The 27,390-nt window shown below is 37.4% G+C and overlaps 1 protein-coding gene across 7 annotated transcripts in view; it reads right to left on the reverse strand.

Moving 5' to 3' along the window:
- Window positions 1-27,390, reverse strand: part of MIPOL1 (mirror-image polydactyly 1) — a 353,299-nt gene that overhangs the window by 7,463 nt on the left and 318,446 nt on the right. The window contains exon 14 of one of the 7 annotated variants that reach the window (XM_070053733.1): window positions 447-25,764. The exons of the other annotated variants lie outside the window; for them this stretch is intronic. Within the exon in view, the coding sequence (XP_069909834.1) occupies window positions 25,707-25,764 (58 nt within the window). The 3' untranslated portion in view covers window positions 447-25,706. Of the gene's footprint in view, window positions 1-446; window positions 25,765-27,390 lie in introns of those variants that run through there. 7 annotated transcript variants of the gene reach the window in all.

A 27,390-nucleotide genomic window follows, 5' to 3' on the forward strand; every position in this document is an offset into this window, starting at 1 on the left:
ATTTATTTGAAAGGAGAGGGAGAGAAAAAACTTCCATCTCATGGTTCACTCCTCAAATGCTTGCAAAAGCCAGTGCTGGGCCTGGCTGAAGCCAGCAGTCAAAGCTACATCTGGGTGTCCCAAGTGTGAAACAGAGGCCCAAGTATTTGAGACATCATCTACTGTCTCCTAGGATGTGCAATAGCAGGAAGCTGGCTTGGAAGTGGAGGTGCTGCAAGTCGAGCTGGCACTCTGATAGGGGACACTGATGTCACAACGGCAGCTTAATTCACTGTGCTATAATGTCTGTCCCTTAATGACTATTTTGTCTGATTTAATATAGCTATCCCTGCACACTTTTTATTTCTATTTCTGTGGAATATCTTTTACCATCCTTTCACTGCTAGTCTGTGGAGGTCTGTGTGATAGTTTGTTAAAGGCAGTGTGTTTGCTATAGGCAGAGGGTCTTGTTTTTTTTTTTTTTTTTTTTTTTTTTTTTTTTTTTAAGATTTTATTTATTTATTTGAGAGGTAGAGTTACAGAGAGAGGGAGAGACAAAGAAGGAAGAAAGGTCTTCTATCTTCTGGTTCACTCCCCAAATGGCTGTAACAGCTAGTTGGAGCTGAGCTGATCTGAAGCCAGGAGCCAGGAGCTTCATCCAAGTATCCCATGTGGATGCAGGGGCCCAAGGAGTTGAGCCATGTTCTACTGCTTTCCCAGGCCATAGTAGAAAGCTGGATTGGAAGAGGAGCAGCCTTGACACTAACCATGCTCATTTGGAATGCTGGCACTGCAGGTGGAAGCTTAGCTTACTATGCCACAGCACAGGCAACACTGGGTCTTGTTTTTCTATTTCTTTATTTTTATTTGACAGGTAGAGTTATAGACAGTGAGAGAGAGAGAGAGAGAGACAGAGACAGAGAGAAAGGTCTTCCTTCCGTTAGTTCACTCCCAAAATGGCCGCCATGGCCAGCGCTGCACAGATCCGAAGCCAGGAGCCAGGTGCTTCTTCCTGGTCTCCCATGCGGGTGCAGGGGCCCAAGCACTTGGGCCATCCTCCACTGCCTTCAAGGGCCACAGCAGAGAGCTGGACTGGAAGAGGAGCAACTAGGACTAGAACCTGGCACCCATATGGGATGCCGGCGCCACAGGCAGAGGATTAACCAGGTAAGCCACAGTGCCGGCCCCATGGGCCTTGTTTTTCAAAACCTATACAGGTAGTTCACATCTTTTAATTTGAGAATTTAATCCATTTACATTCAAGGTTATTATTGAAAAAGATTTATTCCTGTAATTTTCTTCGTTTTTTTCTGGTTTGTGTGTGTGTGTGTGTGTGTGTGTGTGTGTGTATCCTTTGTTTCTCTTTTGCTCTTATTGTTCATCTTTGTGGTTTGGTAGTTTTCTGTACTGATAAATTTTGATTTCTTTTGTGTGTTTGTGTTCTACTAGTGAGATTTATACTGTCATGTGTTTTCATGATGCTAGTTATTGTCTATCCACGTCTACTGTAAGAATCCCTTAAGGATTTCTTGTAAGGCCTGTTTGGTGATGAATTTCTTATTTTTGCTTGTCTTGGAAAAACTTTATTTGTCCTCTATTTCTTTTTTTTTTTTTAAGATTTTTTTATTTATTTATTTGAGAGGTAGAGTTACAGACAGTGAGAGGTAGGGACAGAGAGAGAGAGGTCTTCCTTCCATTGGTTCACCCCCCAGATGGCCGGCACAGCTGGAGGTGTGCTGATAGGAGCCAGGGGCCAGCAGGGGCCTAAGGACTTGGGCCATCTCCACTGCTTTCTCAGGCCATAGCAGAGAGCTGGACTGGAAGTGGAGCAGCCGGGACTAGAACTGGCACCCATATAGGATGCCGATGCTGCAGGCCCCACACAGCGCTGGCCCCTGTCCTAAAGGATAGCTTTCTGGGTATGATATTCCTGGTTGGAAGCCTTCTTTCAGGTCACTGAATCCCACTGTCTCCTGGCCTGTAAGATTTCTGTGGAAACATGTGCTGTTAATCTAATGGGCATTATCTCATACTTGACTTTATGCTTTTCTCTTGCTATTTTCAGAATTTTTTATTTGTCTTTTACTTATAACAGTTTGCCTATAATATGTCTCAGTAGTAATGCTTTTGCTCAGATCTACTTGAGATATTTTGAGCTTCCTGGGCCTGAATTTCCACATATTTCTCATGAGTTAGAAGGTTTTCAGCTATCATTTTATTGAACAGACTGTATGTCTTTTCCCTTCTCATCTCCTTCTTGAATGCCTATAATGTGAACATTTGTACTTACTGGTGTACTTAAGTCTTTTAGGCTTACTTCATTTATTCTATTTTTTTCTTTTTGTCAGACTGGGTAATTGCAAAATACCTGTCTTCAAGTTCACAAATTCTTTCTCATGCTTGACTTTTTATTTATTTTTTGTCTGTTGAGGGTATCAATTGCATTTTTAATTTCATTTATTGGTTTCTTTAGCATCACACTTCTTGGTTCTTTTCTATGATCTCTATCCCTTTACTACATTTCTCATTCAGACCATGAATTGTTTTCTTAACTTCACTGAATCATTTGTATTCTCTTGTATCTGGCAGGAAGACGGACTGAAGCAAAGACGGCACTTGATTGCAGGCATTCCGATACAGGATGCGAGCATCCAAAGCAGTGACTTAAGCTGCTGTGCCACAACACCTTCATCTCCCTCCCACCCCCATTTCTCTGGGACAATGAAGTAATATGGATTCCCCAGCAGCTCCCCTAACAGGGCTCAGGGCCTGCATGGGCTGTAGGCTTCTCAAAGCAGCAAATACTTCATGTGTCTGTGACGTAACTGGGAACTACTGAAGGCCTCCTGCCTATCCTTTCTTCATCATGTGAAATTCTTCTTGATTCAGGATTGATCGAGGCTCTGCATGTGCTGTCGAGAGCCAGAAAATACTGCTTTCAATTTGGTTAAGTGTTTCCCTCCCTGGCAATATCATTTATACTAACTAGAAAAACACAAAAACTAAAACCAACCTTCCTGATAGTACAAAGTAAGCTCCACTTTGTATAACTTAAATTACTATAAATTCAGAATCAGTGGAATCCCAAATTGCTGAGATGAGTCTACATCATATTTCATTTGGCTTCTGCAGCTCATCATCCTTTTACTTCCTTTTTATATTACATTAAGACATCTTTCCATTTACAACTCTCATATCTTGCTAGGGTAAAAGGTTAGGAGGAAATACTTAACTATCATGTTTTGTAAAGTGTCCACTATGCATCAACAATTACTAGATCAACCACATTCTCAAGTTTATCCAGGTTGAATGATTTATGAAAATCTCAGAAATGAGTAAAATGTCAATTACTTAGTTTTATAAAAGCTAACTGACTTTTGAAACACAATGAAGTACCTTTTCCTTTCTGGAAGGAATGGGATACATGTGCCCAACACGGGCTGTGCCAACAGGAAGGTAGCTGTGTATCTGTGTGAAGCATCTTACAGGATTTGCCTACAGGCTATTCTGTAATATCCTTTAACAACTATGTAGCTCACTAATATAGACTCCAACCATTATACATATTACTCAGTAACATCTTCCCAAGGGCTTCATAGAATAGAAAAAGGGCAAGAGCTAGGATTAGGAGTTGTCTATTTTAAATAGGAAGAAACTGAAACACAGGCAACTAAATCTTAATAACAAGGTTCTCAGGTAAAATAGTGACAAACCTAGGCTAGTTTCCTTGTTTTCATTTCAGACCTATTTATGTAAATGAGTTACCAGAGACCTACAGATTTCAGGTTACAGATTAATGAACTGTTTATCTTGATAACATGATTTCAGATTTTTCTTCAAAATTACTTGTCAAATTGGGATAGCTACTTAGTGGTATAATTCATCTTCTAGTTTACCAACACATTATAAAAGTAAATTCATAACACTGTAAAACCATTAGGTACTAATAGTTACAATTTATTATTAGTGATAATGTAATTTCTACATAAACATGAAAATATATTAACAGCTATATTTTAGATATAAATCCTTTTAAAATGTTACTTTCTTATTTCCATGTCATTATATGACTGCACATACTATAATGGAATGCATTTTTCCATCAAATAACTTGGATGGACTAGAAGTTACTAATCATTTTTCCCAAGTGTTGATTTCCATTTTTCATACTTAATGAATATTGAGATATATTTTGAAAGGAAAGTAATACACAATGATTACTGATTATATACCAGCACTTTGAGCAGTCATTTATGCATGTATTTAATTTTTATTTCCATAGTAAATATTACCATCAGATGACAAAACAAAAGCATATAGAAGGTAATGTGATCAGAGGTATATAGTTTGTGGTTGTGACACTGGGATGTGATGCTAATTCTAACTACTATATCCTTGATCTCTCAAACCTGCCACACTGCTTTGAAAAGTATTGAAACTGTCAAAGCTTGTTTCTGAATTTTGGTGGGCTTGAATACTCCTAATGAGTAGGTAATTTTATTGCAAAGGGACAGATTAGGAGTGAAAATAAATTCCTCATCATCAACTGAATTGTATCCAAGTAAATACTCATATCTTACTCTAGATTCCATTTTTCCTGTCTGAACAAAGGGTATTACGTGACGATTCCCAACAAGCAATATTCAGAAAATAGTGCCCCACTAAAAGAACAGCTCTATGATAAACCATTTTCAATCACCCTGTCTCGTGATTTTGTGTGTACATCCTGAAGGCAGGCTGACATATGGAAACACTGTGAAAGGCAGATGGCACTTGTCTCAGTGCTCACACCTCCTGCTTCACCTCCCTAGCAAACAAGGGGAGCCTTTTCTACAGCCTCCTCTTTGGTAGAAATATATCACAAGTTTTAATAGCAAGAGCATTAAAAGTGCAATTTTTATGCTCTTCCCACTTCAGTGATCTACCAGAAAAGTAGAATTTTAAATTTTTTTCCCAGTAGTGGTCAAAATGCTGAATTCTAAGGAATGACTTGGATAATCTAAGTTCCTGGGTTTACACACTTAGAATTTTACATAGGAAGTTGACCCTCAACTTTTGTTGCTCTCAAAAATGGGTAACAGAAGAGAAGTTTTGATTAAGAAGCTAAAAAAATGGATCATCATTCTATAATAAAGCAAACTTTCTTAACCATTAACAAATACTGCCATGTTGATCTTAAATCCTGCAGGTATCTAACAATATTTGAATCTCAAATATGGAATTTTTTTTAAAGAGTCAGCGGGACAAAGGGCTGCAATATATGAACAGAACAGAATGCTGACGGAGGCACAGAATAAAGCATTCCAAAATATTTTTAGTGCCATTGGCACTTAATAAGCCAGCAGTATAAAACAAAGACATTGGCTGTGATCACACCAGGATGTTTTATGGTCCTGCCACAGGAAAGCATGACTGGCATCAGCATCCCCTGACTGACTTGTACAACGTTGTTTCAATTTCTTATATATGCTGGATATTAACCCCATATCAGATGTATGGTTTGTAAATTGCTGATTGTTACATTTGCTGGGAAGAAGCTTTTTAGTTGGATGTAATCCAATTTGTCTATTTTTCCTTTTGTTCCTGTGCTTTCAAAATCTTAAAAACAAAATTCTTACTTATTTCAATGTCACGAAGCACTTTCTCTATGTTTTCTTTAGTAGTTGCCTAGCTCCAAGTATTAAGTCTTTAATTTATTTTGAGTTGATTGTTGCATATGGTGAGAAATGGAGATCTAGTTTCATTCTTCTGCATGTGGACATCATTTTTCCCATCACCATTTAAAGAGGTTACCCTCCCCCATTGCCTATTTTTAGCACCTTTGTTGAAGATCAGTTGATTAAAGCTGTGTGGGTTTACTTCCAGGCTCTGTTCTATCAGTCTACATGTTTGTTTTTATGGCAATTCCACGCTGTTTTGATTTCCATAACTTTGTAGAACATTGTAAAATCAGGTAGTATAATGTATCCTGCTTTTTTCCCCTCAAGATTGCTTTGTCTATTCTGGTTTTTATTTCTAGTTCCGTGAAGAATGTCATGGGTATTTTAATGTGGATTAAAATGAATCTATAGATTGCACTGAATAGTATGGACATTTTTTTCCTTTTTTTATTTAGTAAATATAAATTTCCAAAGTACAGTTTATGGATTACAATGACTCCCCCCCCCATAATTTCCCTCCCACTCGCACCCCTCCCATCTCCTGCTCCCTCTCCCATTCTATTCAAATCAAGATTTGTTTTCAATTCTCTTTATATACAGAAGATCGATTTAGTATATATTAAGTAAAGATTTCATCAGTTTGCACCCACACAGAAACACAAAGTGTGAAATACTGTTTCAGTACTAGTTATAGCATTAATTCACATTGGACAACATATTAAGGACAGATCTCACATGAGAAGTAAGTACACAGTGACTCCTGTTGTTGACTTAACAATTTGACGCTCTTGTTTATGGTGTCAGTAATCTCCCTAGGCTCTAGTCATGAGTTGCCAAGGCTATGGAAGCCTTTTGAGTTTGCCGACTTTGATCTTATTCTGACAGGGTCATAGTCAAAGTGGAAGTTCTCTCCTCCCTTCAGAGAAAGGTACCTCCTTCTTTGATGGCCCCATTCTTTCCACTGGGATCTCTCTTGCAGAGATCTTTCATTTAGGTGTTTTTTTGTTTTTGTTTTTTTTTTTTTTTTTTTGTTTTTGCCAGAGTGTCTTGGCTTTCCATGCCTAAAATACTCTCATGGGCTCTTCAGCCATATCCAAATGCCTTAAGGGCTGAATCTGAGGTCAGAGTGCTATTTAGGACATCTGCCATTCTATGGGTCTGCTGTGTATCTCACTTCCCATGTTGGATCGTTCTCTCCCTTTTTGATTCTATCAGTTAGTATTAGCAGACACTAGTCTTATTTGTGTGATCCCTTTGACTCTTAGACCTATCAGTGTGAGCAACTATGAACTGAAATTGATCACTTGGACTAGTGAGATGGCATTGGTACATGCCATCTTGATGGGATTGTATTGGAATCCCCTGGCACATTTCTAACTCCACCATTTAGGGCAAGTCCGATTGAGCATGTCCCAAATTGTACATCTCCTCCCTCTCTTATTCCCACTGTTATATTTAACAGGGATCACTTTTCAGTTAAAATTTAAACACCTAAGAATAATTGTGTTTTAATTACAGAGTTCAACCAATAGTACTAGAACAAAAATACTAAAAGGGATAAAGTATTACATTGTACATCAACCGTCAGGACAAGAGCTGATCAAGTCACTGTTTCTCATAGTGTCCATTTCACTTCAACAGGTTTCCCCTTTGCTGCTCAGTTAGTTGTCGCCAATCAGGGAGAACATATGATATTTGTCCCTTTGGGACTGGCTTAATTCACTCAGCATGATGTTTTCCAAACTCCTCCATCTTGTTGCAAATGACCAGGTTTCGTTGTTTTTGACTGCTGTATAGTATTCGATAGAGTACATGTCCCATAATTTCTTTATCCAGTCTACTGTTGATGGGCATTTGGGTTGGTTCCAGGTCTTAGCTATTGTGAATTGAGCTGCAATAAACATTAAGGTACAGACAGCTTATTTGTTTGCCAATTTCATTTCCTCTGGATAAATTCCAAGGAGTGGTATGGCTGGCTTGAATGGTAGGGTTATATTCAGGTTTCTGAGGCATCTCCAGACTGACTTCCATAGTGACTTGACCAGTTTGCATTCCCACCAACAGTGGGTTAGTGTCCCTTTTTCCCCACATCCTCTCCAGCATCTATTGTTGGTAGATTTCTGAATGTGAGCCATTCTGACCGGGGTGAGGTGAAATCTCATTGTGGTTTTGATTTGCATTTCCCTGATTGCTAGTGATCTTGAACATGTTTTCATGTGTCTGTTGGCCATTTGGATTTCCTCTTTTGAAAAATGTCTATTGAGGTCCTTGGCCCATCTCTTAAGTGGGTTGTTTGTTTTGATGTTGTGGAGTTTCTTGATTTCTTTGTAGATTCTGGTGATCAACCCTTTATCTGTTGCATAGTTTGCAAATATTTTTTCCCATTCTGTCGGTTGTCTCTTCACTCTCCTGACTGTTTCTTTTGCAGTACAGAAACTTCTCAATGTGATGCAATCCCAAATGTTAATTTTGGCTTTGACTGCCTGTGCTTCCGGGGTCTTTTCCAAGAAGTCTTTGCCAGTACCTATATCTTGCAGGGTTTCTCCAATGCTGTCTAATAATTTGATGGTGTCGGGTCGTAGATTTAAGTCTTTAATCCATTTTAACAACACTGATTCTTCCAATCAATGAACAAGCGATATCTGTCCAATTTTTTTTGTTATCTTCTTCAATTTTTTTCATTAGTTTTTTTTTTTTTTAAGATTTATTTATTTAATTTTGAAGCACAGTTACAGACAGAGGGAGAGACAGAGAGAGAAAGAGGTTTTCCATCTGCTGGTTCACTCCCCAAATGGCTGCAACAGTGGGAGCTGTGCCAATCCAAAGCCAGGAGCCAAGAGCTTCTTCTGGGTCTTCCCCATGGGTGCAGCGGTCCAAGCACTTGGGCCATCCTCCACTGCTTTCCCAGGCTATCAGCAAAGCGCTGGATCAGAAGTGGGGCAGCCTGGACTCAAACTGGGCCCCCATATGGGATGTCGGGGCTGCAGGCAGATGCTTAACCTACTACGCTACAGTGCTGGCCTCTTTCATCAATGTTTTATAACTTTCACTATGGAGATCTTTCACCTCATTTGTTAAATCTATTCCTAGGTATTTTATTTTTGTATCCACTGTAAATGGCATTGATTTCTTGATTTCTTTTTCAGATAGTGCATTATTGGCATATAGACTGCTATTGATTTTTGTATGTTGATTTTGTATCCTGCAACTCTGGTGAATTCATTTATTAGTTTTAACAGTCTTTTTGGTAGAGTTGAGGGTTTTCTGTAAATAAGATTACATTGTTTACCAACAGGGAAAATTTAACTTTCTCCTTTGCAATTTGGATGCCCTTTATTTCTTTCTATTTGACTGCTATGGTTAGGACTTCAGCACTGTATTAAATAAAAGTGATGAAATTTTGTATCCCTGCTTCAGATCTTAGAAAGCTTTCAGTTTTTCCCCATTCACTGTGAAACTAGTGGTGGGCTTATTATACTTGTGAATGGCCTTTATTGTGCTGAGTGTTATTCCTGCTATACCTAATTTGCTTAGTTTGCATCACGAAGGGATGTCGAAACTTTATCAAATGCTTTTTTTCTACAACTCTGGGATGATCATACGGCTGCTGTCCTTCTTTCTGCTGATGTGGCTACTGACTTGTATGTGTTGCCCATCTTTGCAACTCTGGGAAGAATCCCATTTGGTTACAATGAATTATCTTCTTAGTGTGCTGCTGAATTTTGTCAGCTAGTATTCTGTTGAGGGTTTTACATACATGTTCACCAGGGAAACTGGTGTGTGTGTGTGTTTTTTTTTTTTTTTTTTTGCGTTGTGTCCTTCTCTGGTTTTGGTATTAGGCTAAGGCTGAACTCTAAGGATGAATTTGGACAAACTCCCTCATGTTCAAATTTTTTGGAACAGTTTGAGAAGAATTGGCCTTGGTTCTTTAAATTTTTGGTAGATTTCAACAGTGAAGTGATCTGGTTCTGAACTTTACATATTTCATTACTCTATATTGGTCTGTTCAGGTTTCCTATTTTTCATGGATAATGTTGGTAAGATGTATATGTAAAGGAATGTATCCATTTATTCTAAATTATAAAACTTGTTGGCAAAGAATTGTGCATTATAATCTAGAATGGTACTAGCAACATATTTTTTAATGTATTCTGGGACAAAAATTGTGTTAAAAATCTCAAGCTTAGTTAAAATGTCACTGAGAGCTTACATGGATATATGATAACAATTAGAATCAAGTATTTTTCTCTCCATTAATCCTCACATCAAGATTCTTGACGTAAAGAAGAAACCAAAGAATGCGTTTTTAAAAATCCTCTTACTATCTCCTTGATCCTCTGTGTTCAGATCTCTCTCATATCTTGTCACTGTCATGAGACTTGAGAATTGCCATCAGTACAGAAATGTTGGTAAACTTAGAGTCTATATGAATTTTGAAGTAGAGTAGATAACTTGGTTTTGTTTAAATATATTTCAGTAAAAAAGCCTACCTTCAGCATAAACATGCCTCTCTCAGCTCTAATTCTTGATCTAACAAAGATTGACTCATAAATACTATAAACTCAGTACACATCATTTTCATAGCCCTTATTATCTGAAACACAAGGTGATATTCAGGAAATAAAGCTTTCAAATTATTATTATTTTTTTGAGACTAATCCTTTTTTAAAAAAGTATATCTGCATTTTATTATAATACAAAGCTTTAAATCAAATCTGAGAATATTTGGTGGAGGAATTTCATGTATCAACTGATAAATAGGAAACACAATATATTATGGGATTTGCATTTTCTCTTAAGTGATTTCTGTCTATATAAAAGATTATCACTATTTGTTGTCAACTAGTATTACATGATGAATCTATATATATTTCAAGAAGAAGAGGACAAAAATAAGAAAATACTGGGAAATGTGAGCAACCATATTTAGTTTTAAAGCATTAGTACTATACATTTACTATTTAATTTGTTTTTTTTTTCTACTATAACATTCAAATTAATCAAGTCCAACTTGAAACTAAGCAAGAAACTTGAATTTATCTTTGAGATTAATGAGAATATACAGAAAACTTATTCCACATATATTCAGCTGCACCTAGATGAGATATATGACCTTTTTTTTATTCAATGTCACCAATCTCCAAAATGTCTAAGGCACTGGAAAGTTACCTATGTAACTAAAGAGTTACACCAATCCATCATATCTATTTAAATGAATAACAAACATAAAATTTAGACATATAACAATCAAAATACACAAAAATTTGCATTCTTTTTTTTTTTTTTTTTGACAGGCAGAGTGGACAGTGAGAGAGAGACAGAGAGAAAGGTCTTCCTTTTTGCCGTTGGTTCACCCTCCAATGGCCGCCGTGGCTGGCGCGCTGCCGCCGGCGCACCGCACCTATCTGAAGGCAGGAGCCAGGTGCTTCTCCTGGTCTCCCATGGGGTGCAGGGCCCAAGGACTTGGGCCATCCTCCACTGCACTCCCAGGCCACAGCAGAGAGCTGGCCTGGAAGAGGGGCAACCGGGACAGAATCCGGTGCCCAGACCGGGACTAGAACCCGGTGTGCCAGCGCCACAAGGCGGAGGATTAGCCTACTGAGCTGCGGCGCCAGCTAAAACTTTGCATTCTTTACTTTCGTTTCACCCAGTTAAAAATTATAACATGGAGAAGGATTAAAACTTTATTTCCTTCTTTATAGTTTCTCTAAGGCACTTCTATTCCAAGTCTTGGATTTTAAAATAACTTTGGTGTAATTTTACTATGGCTTATTCAAGACTTTGTAAGTTACATGTTTGGATTGTCCACTGGATTCCAATTAGTCTGTGGCAGCCCTAGTGCAGTGGATGATACTATTAGGAAAGTACTTAACAGAAGATAATGGAATTATTTTGCGTAAGCCCCTAACTTAACATTAGAAAGTGATTGAGATAATGGAAGGAATCAGGATCAAGTGATAATTTTATTGAGTTCTTTCCCTTTGTCTATCAGAGGATATTTAAATCATATGGAAGATTCCCCAGGAAACCTGACACCAATGACAGGCCCACAAAGTTACCTGAAGGTAGGGGTATTGTGTGTTTTGCTCTGGTAACCAGCAGAACAGGAACTCAGAAAACAATAGGATATTTGTATTAATAAATATCACACTCCCATGTGCTGGGAATAAGACATAATATAATTTACATTCTTGGGGCCGGGGGGCGCTGTGGCGTAGCGGGTTAAGCCACCACCTGCAGTGCCGGCATCCCACATGGGCGCTGGTTCCAGTCCACTTCCAATCAGCTCTCTGCTATGGCTTGAGAAAGCAGTGGAAGATGGCCCAAGTCCTTGGGCCCCTGCACCCATGTGAAGGGGGAAAAGAAAGGGAGAGAGGGAGAGGGAGAGGGAGAGAGAGGGAGAAGGAGAGGGAGAGCGGGAGAAGAAGAGGGAGAGGGAGGGAGAGGGAGGGAGAGGGAGACAAGAAGGAGGAAGTGGGAGAGGGTGAAGGAGTGGGAGAGGGAGAGGGAGAGGGAGAGAGAATTTTCCATCTACTGATTTATTCCCCAAATGCCTGCAACAGCTGTGTTGGGCCAGGATGCAAAAACTCAATCCATGTTTCCCACACGGGTGTCAAGGATCCTATTCCTTTAACTCTCACTAGCTACCTTCCAGGGTACACATTAGCAGGATACTGGAATCAGAAGTGGAGCTGGAACTTGAACCCAGGCACTCCGATGTGGAATGTGGGTGTCCCAAGCAGTTTAAACCACTGTGTCAAATGTTTGTCACTGAGCCCTAAATTTTTTTTATATAAGAGAGATCCATCTTTCTAAAACATGAAAATTTAGTTAAGTAACATAATTGTAAAAGGCAGATCTCTGTAAAAAGTTTATGATGCATACTTATCATAGAAAAAAATTTAACTGGGACTGTGATCACACCAAAATATATAAAAAGGAAAAGGTTATAAAGGTTGAATGAAACAGGTTTATATTTCTTTGATCTCAAAAATAGTGTACATTTCAAACATGTATACATTTTAAATTTTATTTTATTTTATTTTTTTACTCCATGGATAGGGAATTGTGGAAGCATAGAAAGATGAAGACTAATATTTCTGACTGGATTTTAGTTTTTCCTGATTTCTGATTTTTATGTCACTTGTATTTGTAATTTCCACTCTTTAATATCTAATCACTTCACAGTTGGTAATTTTCAAGTGCCACAAATAACTTAAAATGAAGTTACAGGCATCTTTCTTATGTGTGAAAGTGTTCATAGTAAGGATTGGTGGACTTTATTCTCAGTACCTAGCTTTTTCTTTGGTAGAAATCTAGTGACATAGGGATATGTTAACTCAATCAAACTGACAGGACACTATTTGGTAAATTGCATCAGGAGCTGAGTTACAGTTATCTTAAATGTGAATTATACTTATGTTGAAATTTTTTTACATGAGTAATTTATTCACAGAGAAAATTTTCAAATGCTTTGTTTTATTCTTAATAAAATTTTACTGTTAACATTACATATAGATCTTTATATTTCTACAAATTACCTGAAATAAGCAGCGAAGATGATAATAAATAAGGCCTCATGTACCTATAATGATTATCCACAGGGAACCAGAGGACATTCTATTAGGCCAGTGCAAACTATTATTCTTTTACCTTACTTGGTAGAGCAATTTCCATCAGGAGGAAGAAAATAGTCTCAAACCTGCTTCCTAATGAAATCCTCAAGGATTTTCAAATACTCTACAAAACACAGTACAAGAGACTTGTAATTTATTATTTTTCCTTAGTTTCACATAGGTTGGGCAGTATGCAGTGTCTGCCTCTTTTGGTATGGGTTGCATTACGTAAATCTTGTAGAAATACCTCTTTTCAGTAAATCAACCATATAACATTTATGCATAGTTACTGTAAATCTTTGCTAGTGGGCCATCTTCATCCTGTCCTTTCTTAAACAAAATAATTAGTAAAATTCTTCCTACATGCTGCTTTCAGTTGCTCATGCATCTGAATTTTTAGATACTCACACACGAGGCTGGTTCACATAATTCTTCCCAATCTGAATATATCAGCCAGAACTCCTCTGCTGTTTGCCCAGTTACAGATTGCCTTTGGAAGAATGACACCTCCAACAGCAGCCTTGACAAGTGGTCTGTCTTTGAATACCTTGAGATGCAGCTCTTCAGAATAATCTTTATGATTCAGAAGAACTTTCCAACATCCCAACTGTTAACACTAAACTCCACAGAAAGTGAATTATGTGGGAAATGGGGTTATAGAATCTAAATTTCTCTCATTCCAAAGAAATTCCTATGAATATTTCTATTATCCCCAGAGAAAAATCCTTGGAAGTGTTTCCCTTCTTTTGCTGTAAAGTTTCTTGAAGCCAATTTTGATGAGTTTTATATCTGACACCTGGAGTACTGCTCTCAAACTCAGTATTTTTTCTCATAAGTTTATTAATTAGAGTTAAACAGAAAGGAATTAGTTCTTAGCACTGAACTAAAGATTCTATTAATGGCACTATGTTGCACCAATGTAAAGCCATGAGCTGCACCGATCCGAAGCCAGGAGCCAGGAGCTTCTTCCAGGTCTCCCACGTGAGTGCAGGGGCCCAAGGACTTGGGCCATTTTCTGCTTTCCCAGGCCATAGCAGAGAGCTGGATCAGAAGAGGAGCAGCTGGGTCTCAAACCAGTGCCCATATGGGATGCTGGCGCTTCAGGCCAGGGCATTAACCCGCTGTGCCACAGCACCAGCCTTTATATATGTTTTTTTTTTTTTAATAGAAGATTTACTTATTTATTTGAGAGGCAGAGTCACAGACAGAGAAAGGGAGAGACAGAGAAAGCCTCCATCCGCTGGTTCACTCCCAAACACCCACAATGGCCAGAGCTGCGTCGAACTGAAGCTTCCTCCAGGTCTCCCATGAGGGTGCAGGGGCTGAAGCACTTGGGCCATCCTGCACTACTTTTCCAGGCCATCAGCAGGGAGCTGGATCCAGAAGTGGAGCAGCCAGAACTTGAACAAGCACCCATATGGGATGCCAGCTCTGGAGGCAGAGGCTTAACTTACTACCATGGCACCAGCCCCATATATCTAGAGTTAAAAATCCAAATTTCCCCAATGGTGTATCTATAAATAACCTAATTGTTTTTCTAATTAATAAACTTTTTCTAACACTTCTAAATTACTCTTTAACTCCACAATTTCATTTCCAGGAATTTGTTTCCTTTGTAATAATTGCATGTATGTGTACAAATTTGGCTGCAATTATATTCACTGCAATGATATTTGAAATAATTAAATCAAAATAATAATGAATTAGTTATATTAATTATGGTACAACCAAACAAGAAGTCATTTCAACTATTAAGTAAAAGATTATATATAACATATAGACACAGAAAGTTATTCATAATAAGTTAAATGAAACAAAGTTATAAAACTGTATTATATAAAGTATTTTGTAAAAGTGCTATCTGTTCAGCTATAATCAAATTTTTTTCTAAAAATAATCTGTATTGCCAGTCATTTATTATATATATATATAATATTTTTACATTAAAATTCTTATTATATATATATAATTCCTTTTTTTTATCCTATCAAAGAAATATTTACTCTTTCTCTTGATCAAGGTAAGCACAGTATATAACTGCTAAAATAAACACAGGGTATTTAAAAGAGAAAAATACAGCAACTATTTTTCTCTTATTATGCTCATTACTCTGCTGAATTCTCCATGGGCTTAAGGATCTTATGAACCTGACAGAGAGCGTTAGACTTAACAGTTATATGTGGATGTGTGGCTATAAAGTTTATATTAAGTATACATATTATATATATATATTATGTAGGTGTCATAATTTTATTTGTTAATAGCCTGATGATTTCCAGAAAAATAAATTAAGAGGAAATATGTATGGTACACCAAGATGGGAGAACTACTTGTTTCTTTATTACTTAACATCATAAATCAAGGCTGTATAATTTTACTAAATAGTTTAATACTTTAAAAATTATTTGAATTGAAAGACATAGATTTCCTTTTACAGTCAAGACTATCTCAGGTGCTTCCCTTTAAACGCCCACACCTAAATGAAGTTAATCTAAGCATTTAAAGCTTCAAACCTCTCATTATGTTTTAATTCTGTTTGTTCTATCTTTGAAGAATATTTATTTTGGAAGAGGAGATTTATGGCTGAATAACTATGACTAAACAGCGTATTTGTGAAGATAAACCAATTTGAATTAGTATTAAAGTATGAAAACTATTACCAACTGGGCTTTTAATTAATAAAAGCAACCATTTGATGAGAAAGAAAGTGTACAAAGAGCAAGTTTACAAGCAGTTCAAATGATTTTTAGACAGATAACCACAACTAATAACAAAAAACCTTACATAACCAACACAAAAGACAGTGAACTGCATTGGATATCATAAAATACTACAACTTAACAAATAAATCTGGCACTGCAAAAGAAAAAAAAAACTCTGTTAAAGAAAATAACATATGAAGTTTATATAAACAGGGAAAATTTTTATAGTATGTAATCAAAGGCCAATTCATTTACTATTTATAGAATGCTTACAAACATAGGGCATTCATATAAGGAAAAACACATTGCCAATTAAAAATTTCAAAAATGTTTCATTTTGTCCCTAAAGAAATGCATAGTACAATGAGATAAAATTTTCACTTATCAGACTGGAAGGTTAACAAGCAATAGTGGTGAGGGGCCGGCACTGTGGCATAGTGGGTAAAGCCACAGCCTGCAGTGCCAGCATCCCATATGGGTGCTGGTTCGAGTCCCAGCTGCTCCACTTCCACAACAGCTCTCTGCTTTGGCCTGGGAAAGCAGCAGAAGATGGCCCAAGTCCTTGGGCCCCTGCTCCTGCGTGGGAGACCCAGAAGAAGCTCCTGGCTCTTGACTTTGTATAGGTGCAGCTCCGCCATTGCAGCCATTTGGGGAGTGAACGAGCGGATAGAAGACCTCTCTCTCTCTCTCTCTCGCTCTCTCTCTCTGACTCTGCTTCTCTGTAACTGCCTTTCAAATAAATAAATAAAATCTTTTTTTTTTTTTAAGAAATAGTGGTGAAAGCTTGGGGAAACAAGCATTTGTATAGACTATTAGTTGATACAACTTTTTAAAGGCACAATCTGAGTGGTAGGTGTTTAGCAAAGCAGTTAAAGATGCTTCACGGTAGGGCTGGCATTGTGGTGTGTGTGCTAAGCAGCCACCTGGGATGCTGGCATCCCATTCTGAAGAGCTAGTTTGATTCCTGGTTGCTCTACTTCTGATCCAGCTTCCTGCTAATGCAACTGGAAAGCAGCAGATGATGTTCCAAATACTCGGGTTCCTGTCACCTGAGTGAGAGACCCAGATGCAGTTCCTGGCTCTTGGCTTCATCCTGACCCTACCCTTGGCTGTTGTGGCCATTTGGGGAGTGAACCAGTGGATGGACAAACTGTCACTAAAAACAAACAAACAAAAACAATAAAATGCCACTGCTTGGGATGCCTGCATCCCATATTGGAGTGCTTGGGTTCAAACCCCAGCTCTGCTGCCAGTTTCAGCTTACTGCTGATGTGCATCTGGAGAGGCAGCAAGGGATGACTCAAGTACTTGGGTTCCTGACATCCATGTGGGAGACCTGGATTAAGTTCTCGTGCTTCAGGATTTGGTCTTATACAACCCTAATCAGCAAATGAGAGGTCTTGTAGTCTAGTACTGCAAACATCAACTACATCACATGACATTATCTGACCTCCTCATTTAGCCTAATGGTGAGGTTACCATGCAAGAGAACTAATAGGTTATCCTCGTATCATTAGAAATTTATTTATTTATTTTTAGAAACATTTTATTTAATGAGTATAAATTTCATAAGTACATCTTTAGGAATACAGTGATTCTTCCCACCATACCCGCCCTTTCACTTTCAGTCTGCATGCACCTTTGTTGGTGAGATGTGTTTCTTGCAGGCAGTGAAAAGATGGGTTTTGTTTTTTAATCCATTTAGCCAGTCTGTGTCTTTTAACAGGAGAGTTGAGACTATTAACATTCAGAGTGACAACTGTTAAGTACTGACTTCATACTGCCATGTTTCTGTAAAGAGTCTTAATTTTGCATTTTGGGTTTCCTTTGTGCTCTTACTGGGTCATTTTCTGCATTTATCTTCTTTCGTAGAGAGTTCCTGTTTCTGTGTGTGGCACATCCTTGAACATCAAAAAATTTGTTTTATAAATTTTAATCTACCTCACAGGCAGAGAGACAGAGATACAAGGATAGTCAAAGATTTTCCATCCACTTATTCACTCCTTGAACGGTCATAAGAGCCATGGTTGGGCTGGGCTGAAACCAGGAGCCTGATATCATGTAGGTGGCAGGGACCCAAGTACTTGAGATATCACCTGCTCCCTCCCAGAGTACACATTAGCAGGAACCTGGAATCAGGAGTGTGGTGGTACTTGGGCTCAGGCACTCTGATAAGGGATGGGTTAACCTAGTGGCATCTTAACTACTGTATAAAGTGCCTGCCTATCATTAGAAATTTAAAAAATATAATATAAATACTGCATAATTTTTTATAAATAATTTTATTATTGAATTTTTAATTAACATAATAATTGGACATTTTTTCAGGAATACAGTGCAAATACTTCATCAAATATATGGAATGCTAACCAATCAAGCCAGACAACAAGATTTTCGATTTGTTCTTTGTGCTTGGAGTGTACCTTCTTTATATAACATATAATACATGATTGTGATCTATAGTCACCCCACTATGCTATGTAACAGTAGAACTTATTACTTCCAGCTGACTGTGTTTTGGTACCATTATCCAATTTCACCCATCCCCACTCTTTCCACCATTCTCATTCCATAGCACTAACTTTTCTAGGTTCAGCTCAACTAACTTTTAACCTCCACAGGAAAAATAATATATGGTATTTGTCTTTCTACTTCTGGTTTATTTTACTGCACCTAGTGATCTCCTGTTATTTCTACTTAGCTGCAAATGTCAGGGTTTCATTCTTTTTAATGGCTGAATAATAATCCATTATGTATTTATACAAAATTTCCTTTATCTGTTTTTCTGTTGACAGACACCTAGGCTGATTACATATTGTAGTTATGTTAACAGTGCTACAATGAACATGGGAGTGCAGGTGTCTTACATATTGATTTTGATTCATCTGGATATGTACTCAGAAGGGTATAGCTGGTTCAAATGGTAGATCTATTTTTAGTTTTTTGAGGCATCTACACACTGTTCTCCATACTGTATTAATTTACATTCCCACCAGTAGTATATAAAGTTTCCCTTTTTTCTACATCCCTCACAGGCATTTGCTATTTTTTGTCTTTTTGATAACAGCCATTCTAACTGGAGTGAGAAGATACCTCATGGTGGTTCTGACTTGCATTTCTCTAAGAACTAGTGATGCTGAGCATTTTTGATGTCTATTTGTACTTCTTCTGAAAAATGTATACACAGATCCTTTTCTCATTTCTTAACTGAATTCTTTGCTTCTTTGCTGTTGAGGTTGAGTACCTTAAGCATCCTGGACATTAATCCTTTGATGAATAATTTACAAATATGTTCTCCCATTCTCTTGTTTTTATACTTTTCTCTGTTGATTGTTTCCTTTGCTGTGCAGAAGCTTCTCAGTTCGATATAATCCCATTTGTCTATTTCTGCTTTTGTTGCTGTGCTTTGGGGGTCTTATCCAAAAAGCCATGGCCTATGCTAATATCTATTTGTTTCCCCTATGTTTCCTTTTAGTAGTGTCATGTGTTTCCCCTATGCTTTCTTCTAGTAGTTTCATGTATAACAATTAGTTCTTTGATCCACTCTGAGTCGACTTTTGTATAGGGTGAAAGGTATGTGTGTGGGGGTTCTTGTTTGAATTTTCTGCTTATACATATCCAGTTTCCCCAGCACCATTTATTGAAGAGGCTGTACTTTCTTTAGCACATATTTATGGTGCCTTTGTCAGAGATCAGATGTGTAGTTGCATTTTGGGGATTTCTGTTTTGTACCATTGGCCTATGCATCTGGTTTTTATGCTAGTACCATGTTGTTTTGGTTATAAGAACTTTGTAGTCAAGTCTGGTATTGTGCTGTTCCCAGCTTGATCTTTTTGCTCAGAATTTCTTTGTTTAAGTTTTTTTGTGATTTCATATGAATTTTAGGATTTTTTTCTTGTTATGTAAATGTCATTGGTATTTTGATGGTAACTGTGTTGTATCTGTACCTTGCTTTGGATAGTATAGACAGTTTAACAACATTAATTCTTCCAGTCTGAATTTGGGAGGTTTTCTATTTTTGTGGAAAGATTTCTGTATGTGTGTGTGTGTTTTGTTCAATTTCTTTTTAAAATTATCTTAATAATTTTTACTTATTTACTTTCATTTATTTTAAGGGGGGGGGGGTTCATTTCCTAAATGCTCACAATGCCGGCAGTGAACCAGGCTTAAGCCAGGAGTTAGGAACTCATCTAGGTCTTCCACATGGGTGGCAAGGACTCAAGTTCTTGAACCATTATCTGTTGCCACTCAGAGTGTGCATCAGCAGGAAGATGGAATTGGAAGTAGAGCTGGGACTACAAGATCAGCCCTCTGAGATGTGGGTATCACAGGCAGTGGTTTAACCTGTCTGTCCCTCTTGTTCAATTTCTTTCTTTAGTATTTTGTAATTTTCATTGTAGAGGTCTTTCATATCCTTGGTTAAAGTTATTTAAACTAGTTTTTGTATGATTGTGAAAAACTTTCTTATTTCTTAATAAATTTGTTATTAGTACATAAAAATGCTATTTACATAATGAATTTTAAAGATAGACACAGAGAGACAGACAGACAGAGATGGATCTCCCATCTGCTGGTTTATTCCTTAAATGCCAGCAACGGGCCAGAAAGGAGCCGTGAGCTGGGACCTGAATCTGGGTCTCCTACATGAGTGGTAGGGACCCAAATGTCTTTCTCTTTCTAAAAACAATAAAAATAGAGGGGCAGGGAGGAGAAAGGGAGGAAGGAAGGAAAGGAGAAGAAAGAAATAAACAAAATGAAACTAACAGATGGGAAACTTTAATAAATGCTAAGTTGCTCTGCAAGACATGCCTTTGCACACAACTCTTTCCTCCTTTTTGCTCCATGCTACCCCAACTCTGTGCAAAGATCTTTTGGATTCTCTCGCAGGGTTTAGCTCTCACGTGGAAGACTTTCCTCCAGGCTAATTGCTTTTTATTTGGTCTAAGCTCAATAAAAACCTCTTTCCTTAACATAAATTTAAATTAAATTGCCCTGTTACATTTTCCTATAGTCCACAGGGATTTTTCTTCAAACCATTAAACATAATTTATCATGATATATTTATTTGTGTAAATACTTGATATTTGTATTTCCTGAAGGACTATTTGTTTAATGAGGCCAAGGTACAGTTTGAACTTTTTAATTTGTGCCTAGCACAGTGTTTGACACATAGTAGATGTTTAAAAAATATGTGTTGAATAAAGACATGAATCAAATCAATACCCTCTCTTGTAATTATAATTAGGAAAGTGTTTAAGTCACGGCCAATGTGAGTGTCAGGGACTCAAATACTTCAGCCATCATCTGCTGCCTCCCAGGGTGCACATTAACAGGAAGCTGGACTGGAAGTGGAGGCAAGATTTGATCTCAGGCACTCCAATATGGGATGCAGGTACCATAAGGGGGCTGGGACATGTGGGGGAGGGGAGGGCCAACTTGCTGACCACAATGCTCACATCTAAAGTAAATCTTTGATGCAGTCATTTTACTCCTTCCTAAGAACATTTATACATAATCATTGCAGTTTATTGTGTTTAAACTGTCACTTAAAGGATACTTAAAAGTTTTGTGTATTTTTGCTATCATAATATGATAAAGTACATAAACTCAATATAAAATTCAATTACTAAGGATAAAAATTTTATTCACATGTTCCAGTTTCATTCCCCAAAGAAGAAATATGATTCACATCTATTAATTTTCTACTAACATGTATCTCTCCAGAATAACTACTTAAAATGCATTCCTAGGATATAAATATTTTTATTGTTTTACTATTCACTGGATTCATTATTCAAAAAATTATGAGCTGTACTATAACCAATTTACACTACACAATAAATGAAAGCCAAATGTTTTCAGAGTCAATATAATCACAACATACCTTTTTTTTGGACCCATGTGTTCACTTAGTTTGTTTACAACTGCTTCCTAGAGATGGCAGTTTATATATTACAATAAGGTTTTTATTGATTTATCAGTTACAGAATACACTAAGCATACTCAGTAAACTGAAAAAGCTAGCTCTGAGGCTAGTATCATGTAACAGCAAATTGTAGAATACTTCAGCGTAAAAACAGAATGTTGGCATAGGAAAGATAAGTGGTGTAAACTGGACTCCCAAAGACTAATATTTAGTAAGTCCACTAATACAAGCAAATTAGGTTTCAGAATTGCTTACATTTTCATGATGAGAAAAGTATTTACTTGGTATTTAAGGGCATGCAGTCAATTATAACGAACTATTAATTTTTTTTGCAAAATATTTTATTTGAAGGTTTGTAATATTTAATATCTATCTAATATGATGTAAAACATACTTCCAGCAAACAATATCTTTCTTTTAATAACTTTCACCCTCATTTAACTAATACATTCAGGTAATGTCTTTGACTCATGTGTATTTGTAGGGCTTTTTGGTTAATAAGTAATAAAAATATTCAAAAATATGTTTGGAGTATTTTTAGATAAGCATGTGTTAAAATGAACAAAAGAGCAAAAATATTGTGTGGCCGGTGCCGCGGCTCAATAGGCTAATCCTCCACCTAGCGGTGCCAGCACACCAGGTTCTAGTCCCGGTTGGGGCGCCGGGCTCTTTCTCAGTTGGGGCGCCAGATTCTTTCCCGGTTGCCCTTCTTCCAGGCCAGCTCTCTGCTGTGGCCCGGGAAGGTAGTGGAGGATGGCCCAAGTGCTTGGGCCTTGCACCCCATGGGAGACCAGGAGAAGCACCTGGCTCCTGCCTTTGGATCAGCACGGTGCGCCGGCCTCAGTGCGCCAGCCATGGCAGCCATTGGAGGGTGAGCCAACGGCAAAAGGAAGACCTTTCTCTCTGTCTCTCTCTCTCTCACTGTCCACTCTGCCTGTCAAACACATACACACACACACACACACACACACCACCAACAACAAAAAACCACATAGTGAAAGTCTCTGAAGTATCATTTTTAAATTTAAAAGTTCACAGGAGATCATGTAGCCAAAGGCAGTGATGCTGTCTGTTCTGAGTTCTATTTTTAAAGCCAGAGAATAAAATTATTGGTAAATTTTTTTTTTAAAGTGGAATGGTCTGGGGACTCCTGTGTCCACACTTGAACAAACTAGAGCTTAAGCAAATCAGCAGAGCGTGTTCATGACCCAGTCCTTCAGCTGATTGACCATTCAGCTGAACATAGTTGGCCAGCATGTTGGTTTGGGCATAATTTCTTCACCTTTCTCACTGTAAACTGCTTCATTTCCATCTTTAATGGATCACTGAATACTTAGAGAAAGCTCACATTGTACATTAATGTTAAAATGCAGATAACTGAGACATAAAAATAAATCTGTAGACTCACTTTCAGAGTCCCTTCGTGGCCAGCGCTGTGGTGCAGCGGGTAAAGCCATCACCTACAGTGCCAGCATCCTATATGCCTGCTGGTTCTAGTCTCGGTTGCTCTTCTTCCAATCCAGCTCTCTGCTATAGCCTGGGAAAACAATAGAAGAAGCCCGAAGTCCTTGGGCCACTGCACCCATGTGGGAGACCTGGAAGAAGCTCCTGGCTCCTGGCTTTGGATTGGCCCAGCTCCGGCCATTGTGGCCAGCTGGGGAGTGAACCAGTGGATGGAAGACCACTCTCTCATTGCCTCTCCTCTGTGTAACTCTGACTTTCGAAATAAATAAATAAATAAATATTAAAAAGGGTCCCTTCACTAGAACTATAAATTGTGTTCACTTGATCAAATTACTCATATTGGAAGAAGGGCTGGAGCATGGTCGAGATGGAGAATCGGGTGGGAAGTACCACTATGTTCCTAAATCTGTATACATGAAATGCATGAAACTTGTATACCGTAAATAAAATAATAAAAAAACAAATTACTCTTATTGACTATTAAGTAGCTATTACTTAAAAACAAAGCTAAACAGAGAAAATATTGAAATATTCTGTTTTTCACATATTAAAGAGTAAAACACCCAAAGCATAATATTTGTGGAAATATTCTAGCAAATGGAGGCTTGAAATGCTCTATTATTTCATTTTTTAAAATGTTAAAAATTCCAAACTGCTCACAAGCAGTTATTTAATGCTATAATGTTAATATATTTTAATCTACTTTCTTATTTATATTCAGTCCCTAATCCAAACAATATACCATCATAATTTTAGCAAATTATGCTTTTTCTTACCTAGCTGAAGTCAAATACCATGTGATGTTCGATATTACAAATATTAAAGATTGTGTTTAAATAAAATGTATAAAAATCAATGTAAATTAACTTCTTTTTTTTATAAGACAGCAAAAAGAATGTTTAAAGCACTACCTGGAGAATATATATTGCTATTAAGGAGATTTAAGAGTCAAGAAAGGATGGGAAATGTTGCTAAGGTTTTTGATCATTTTAAACCCAGAAAAGTTTCAATTAATTGACAGAAGTGAGTTACTGATTTTTATACTGCTGAGTGAAATGCAGAAAGCCAGAATAACTGGTTAGTTTTATTAAGGTATCTTATTAAGATGGCTTATTAAGCTACTCACTATTGTTTTCACAGGGCTTTAGGCTGATACTAAACTTTAAAATGTAGGATTCTTTCCTTCCTAACTTTCATAAAAGTCATATATAATTAGCACTGAATGAAATTTTCTAATGTCAACATTTCAAATTTTGATTAACAGGGACTACAAATCAACCTTATTCAAGTTTAATTCAAAAGACTGGCAACATCCTTGGGGAGACTAGTAGGGATAATATATCAGTGCAACTTCAAATTTCAGACTAAGCCATGGGCCTACAAAGTAAAAGTAATATTCAACTTATTAAGCAAGTGTCATAACAGTCATTTTCTGTCCTTGAGTTAACTTTGATTTATAAAAACCATATATCCTCGAATTTAAATAAATATTTAGGGACTAGGGTAAAATGAGGACTCTACTGTTCATAGATATGATGAGTGATCTGCACAGAGGATGAAATGATTATAATAGACAAAGCAACAGTTAACAAAAGTGGTGCAGGTACTGAACATGACATCAGAAACAGTGTAGACATTGTTAGGCTTTCTGGAATGCAAATATTTTTAAAACCTGGATAAATTCTATAGGGTGGGAAGAATCACAATTGTTTAGGTCCATAATGCCCCATATTTCAGAATATCAAACACCAGTCAACAGAAATTATACAAGTTAAAATAACATAGTAAGTTATCATCGCCATCATTATTTTCAATGAAGATAAATTAGGATTGCTTGTTTTCTTTCTTTAGTGGTGTCTTCATCTTTTATTGAATATTCAGGGCTAGAACTAGGAGAAAGTGAATGAGGCACCCAATCTCAAGCTAAAAATTAAGGGGTGTAAACAAAGTCAGTAATTGAGATAAGTAATATTTTAATGAAATATTTTTATGAATAAAAATTAATATAAAAACTTCATGATAAACATAATATTAAGATTTTAAAGAAGGCAAGGATCATCAGTACCTAACCCAATACTGACTGGCTCTAAGGCAAAACTTCACATTGTAATGAGTTTTTTCAAAAGATGAACTCTGATAGGGCTGGTGTCATTGAGTAGTGGGTGAAGCTGGCACCCATGATGCCAGCATACCATATGGGTACCAGTTTGAGTCCTGGCTGTTCCACTTCTGGTCCAGCTCCCTGCTAATGTACCTGGAAGGCAATGGAAGACGATGGCTCAAGTACTTGGACCCCTGCTACCCACATGGAAGACCCGAAGTTTCAGGCTTCGGCCTGGCCCACCTCCAGCCACTGTAGTCATCTGGGGAGTGTACTACTGGATGGAAGATCTCTGTCTCTTCCTCTCTTTGTAATTCTGTTACAAATAAATAAAATAAATATTTAATAAAAAAGATGAATTTTGATAAAAGGTTGAATGGTTTATACTTATCTGCTATCAATTATATAATATTTACATTTATAGAATATTTGAGTTAGAAAAGTTTTCAAGTAAATTTTAATAATAAATCCCGCCAGCTCTGTGGCTCAATAGGCTAATCCTCCACCTGCGGTGCTGGCACACCGGGTTCTAGTCCTGGTCAGGGCGCCGGATTCTGTCCCCCGGTCGCTCCTCTTCCTGTCCAGCTCTCTGCTGTGGCCCGGGAGTGCAGTGGAGGATGGCCCAAGTCCTTGGGCCCTGCACCCGCATGGGAGACCAGGAGAAGCACCTGGCTCCTGGCTTCAGATCAGTGTGGTACACCGACCGCAGCAGCCATTGGGGAGTGAACCAACGGAAAAGGAAGACCTTTCTCTCTGTCTCTCTCTCTCACTGTCCACTCTGCCTGTCAAAATAAATAAATAAACAAATCCCTAAATATTGTTTAAGGCAACTGACACCCAAATCCCTATATTTAAGCCCCACTCTGATTTTTAAGATCCAAACTCTTTATGCTAAGTAAGTTTTCCCAAACTGTTTAGACTGATTGATTCTTGTGCCAATGTAGCTTCTTTTAATTAATTATATGGCTACTGATGGTATTTGCTGAAATTGATTACAATGGGGTGGACACAGTGGTGGTTTTCTAATTCCATTTATATTTATTACCTGATATTCTTCTGTACACAAGGCTTTTACCACTCCATTATCCATATCCATTTTTTGTATCATTTTGGACTTTAAAATGTTGAAGTTCAATATTTTGCAATCAAGCACAATTTTTTTTGAGAGATATAAATTGTCCCAAATTTGGTTTGTGGGAACCTTTTAAAGCTGCTTCCTATGTCCTTTTCAATATGACCTCATTAGTTCTTAAGCATTTTGTTGCTTTCTGGTACAAAAAAGATATTCTAGCCTAACTCTGTGACTTGACTTAGTAGCAGCTTTGGAACCCATTAAGGGAAAAGATATTTACAAACTAAAATCTGGGGACTAGGTGTGCCCATTACTGATAAGCCTTCTTCAGTGAATCCAACTAAGAAAAAAATATACTTACTGGAAATCATGAGTTTACACTGATATCTCTATTCCAAAGAGGCAATTATAATTTTAAATTTAAAATATATACTCTAAGACATGAAATGGCTTCCATTTATAAAGCACATTGTACTTCTCAAGAACTTTTATGCACATGTATTTTATTTGATCCTGACAGCCATATTTTGAAGTAGTTAGAGTAAGTATATCAGCCCCATCTTCCAGATGAGTAAATTGAGAGGAAATATAATTTAATAATTTATATAAACTTGTCCTATTAATTCACTGGTTTGTTTTTACCAGATATAAAGTTGTCACCTTTAACTTCCAACTTCAGTATTTTTGTTATATTTTAGTGCAATTTGCTAGATAAAAGCATCAGGAAGAGACACCAAGGTGGCAGAATACGGAGGGATCTTACTGATCCAGTCTAAGGGAAAACAGTTAAAAAAAGGGTGGAAAGAGTGCAATCTCAGGGAGGGGTTAGGGAGAAAACAGCAAAGGAAACTCCACACAAATTAGAGTGTC

This window comes from Oryctolagus cuniculus, chromosome 12 (assembly GCF_964237555.1).
Source record: "Oryctolagus cuniculus chromosome 12, mOryCun1.1, whole genome shotgun sequence".
Lineage (NCBI taxonomy): Eukaryota > Metazoa > Chordata > Mammalia > Lagomorpha > Leporidae > Oryctolagus > Oryctolagus cuniculus.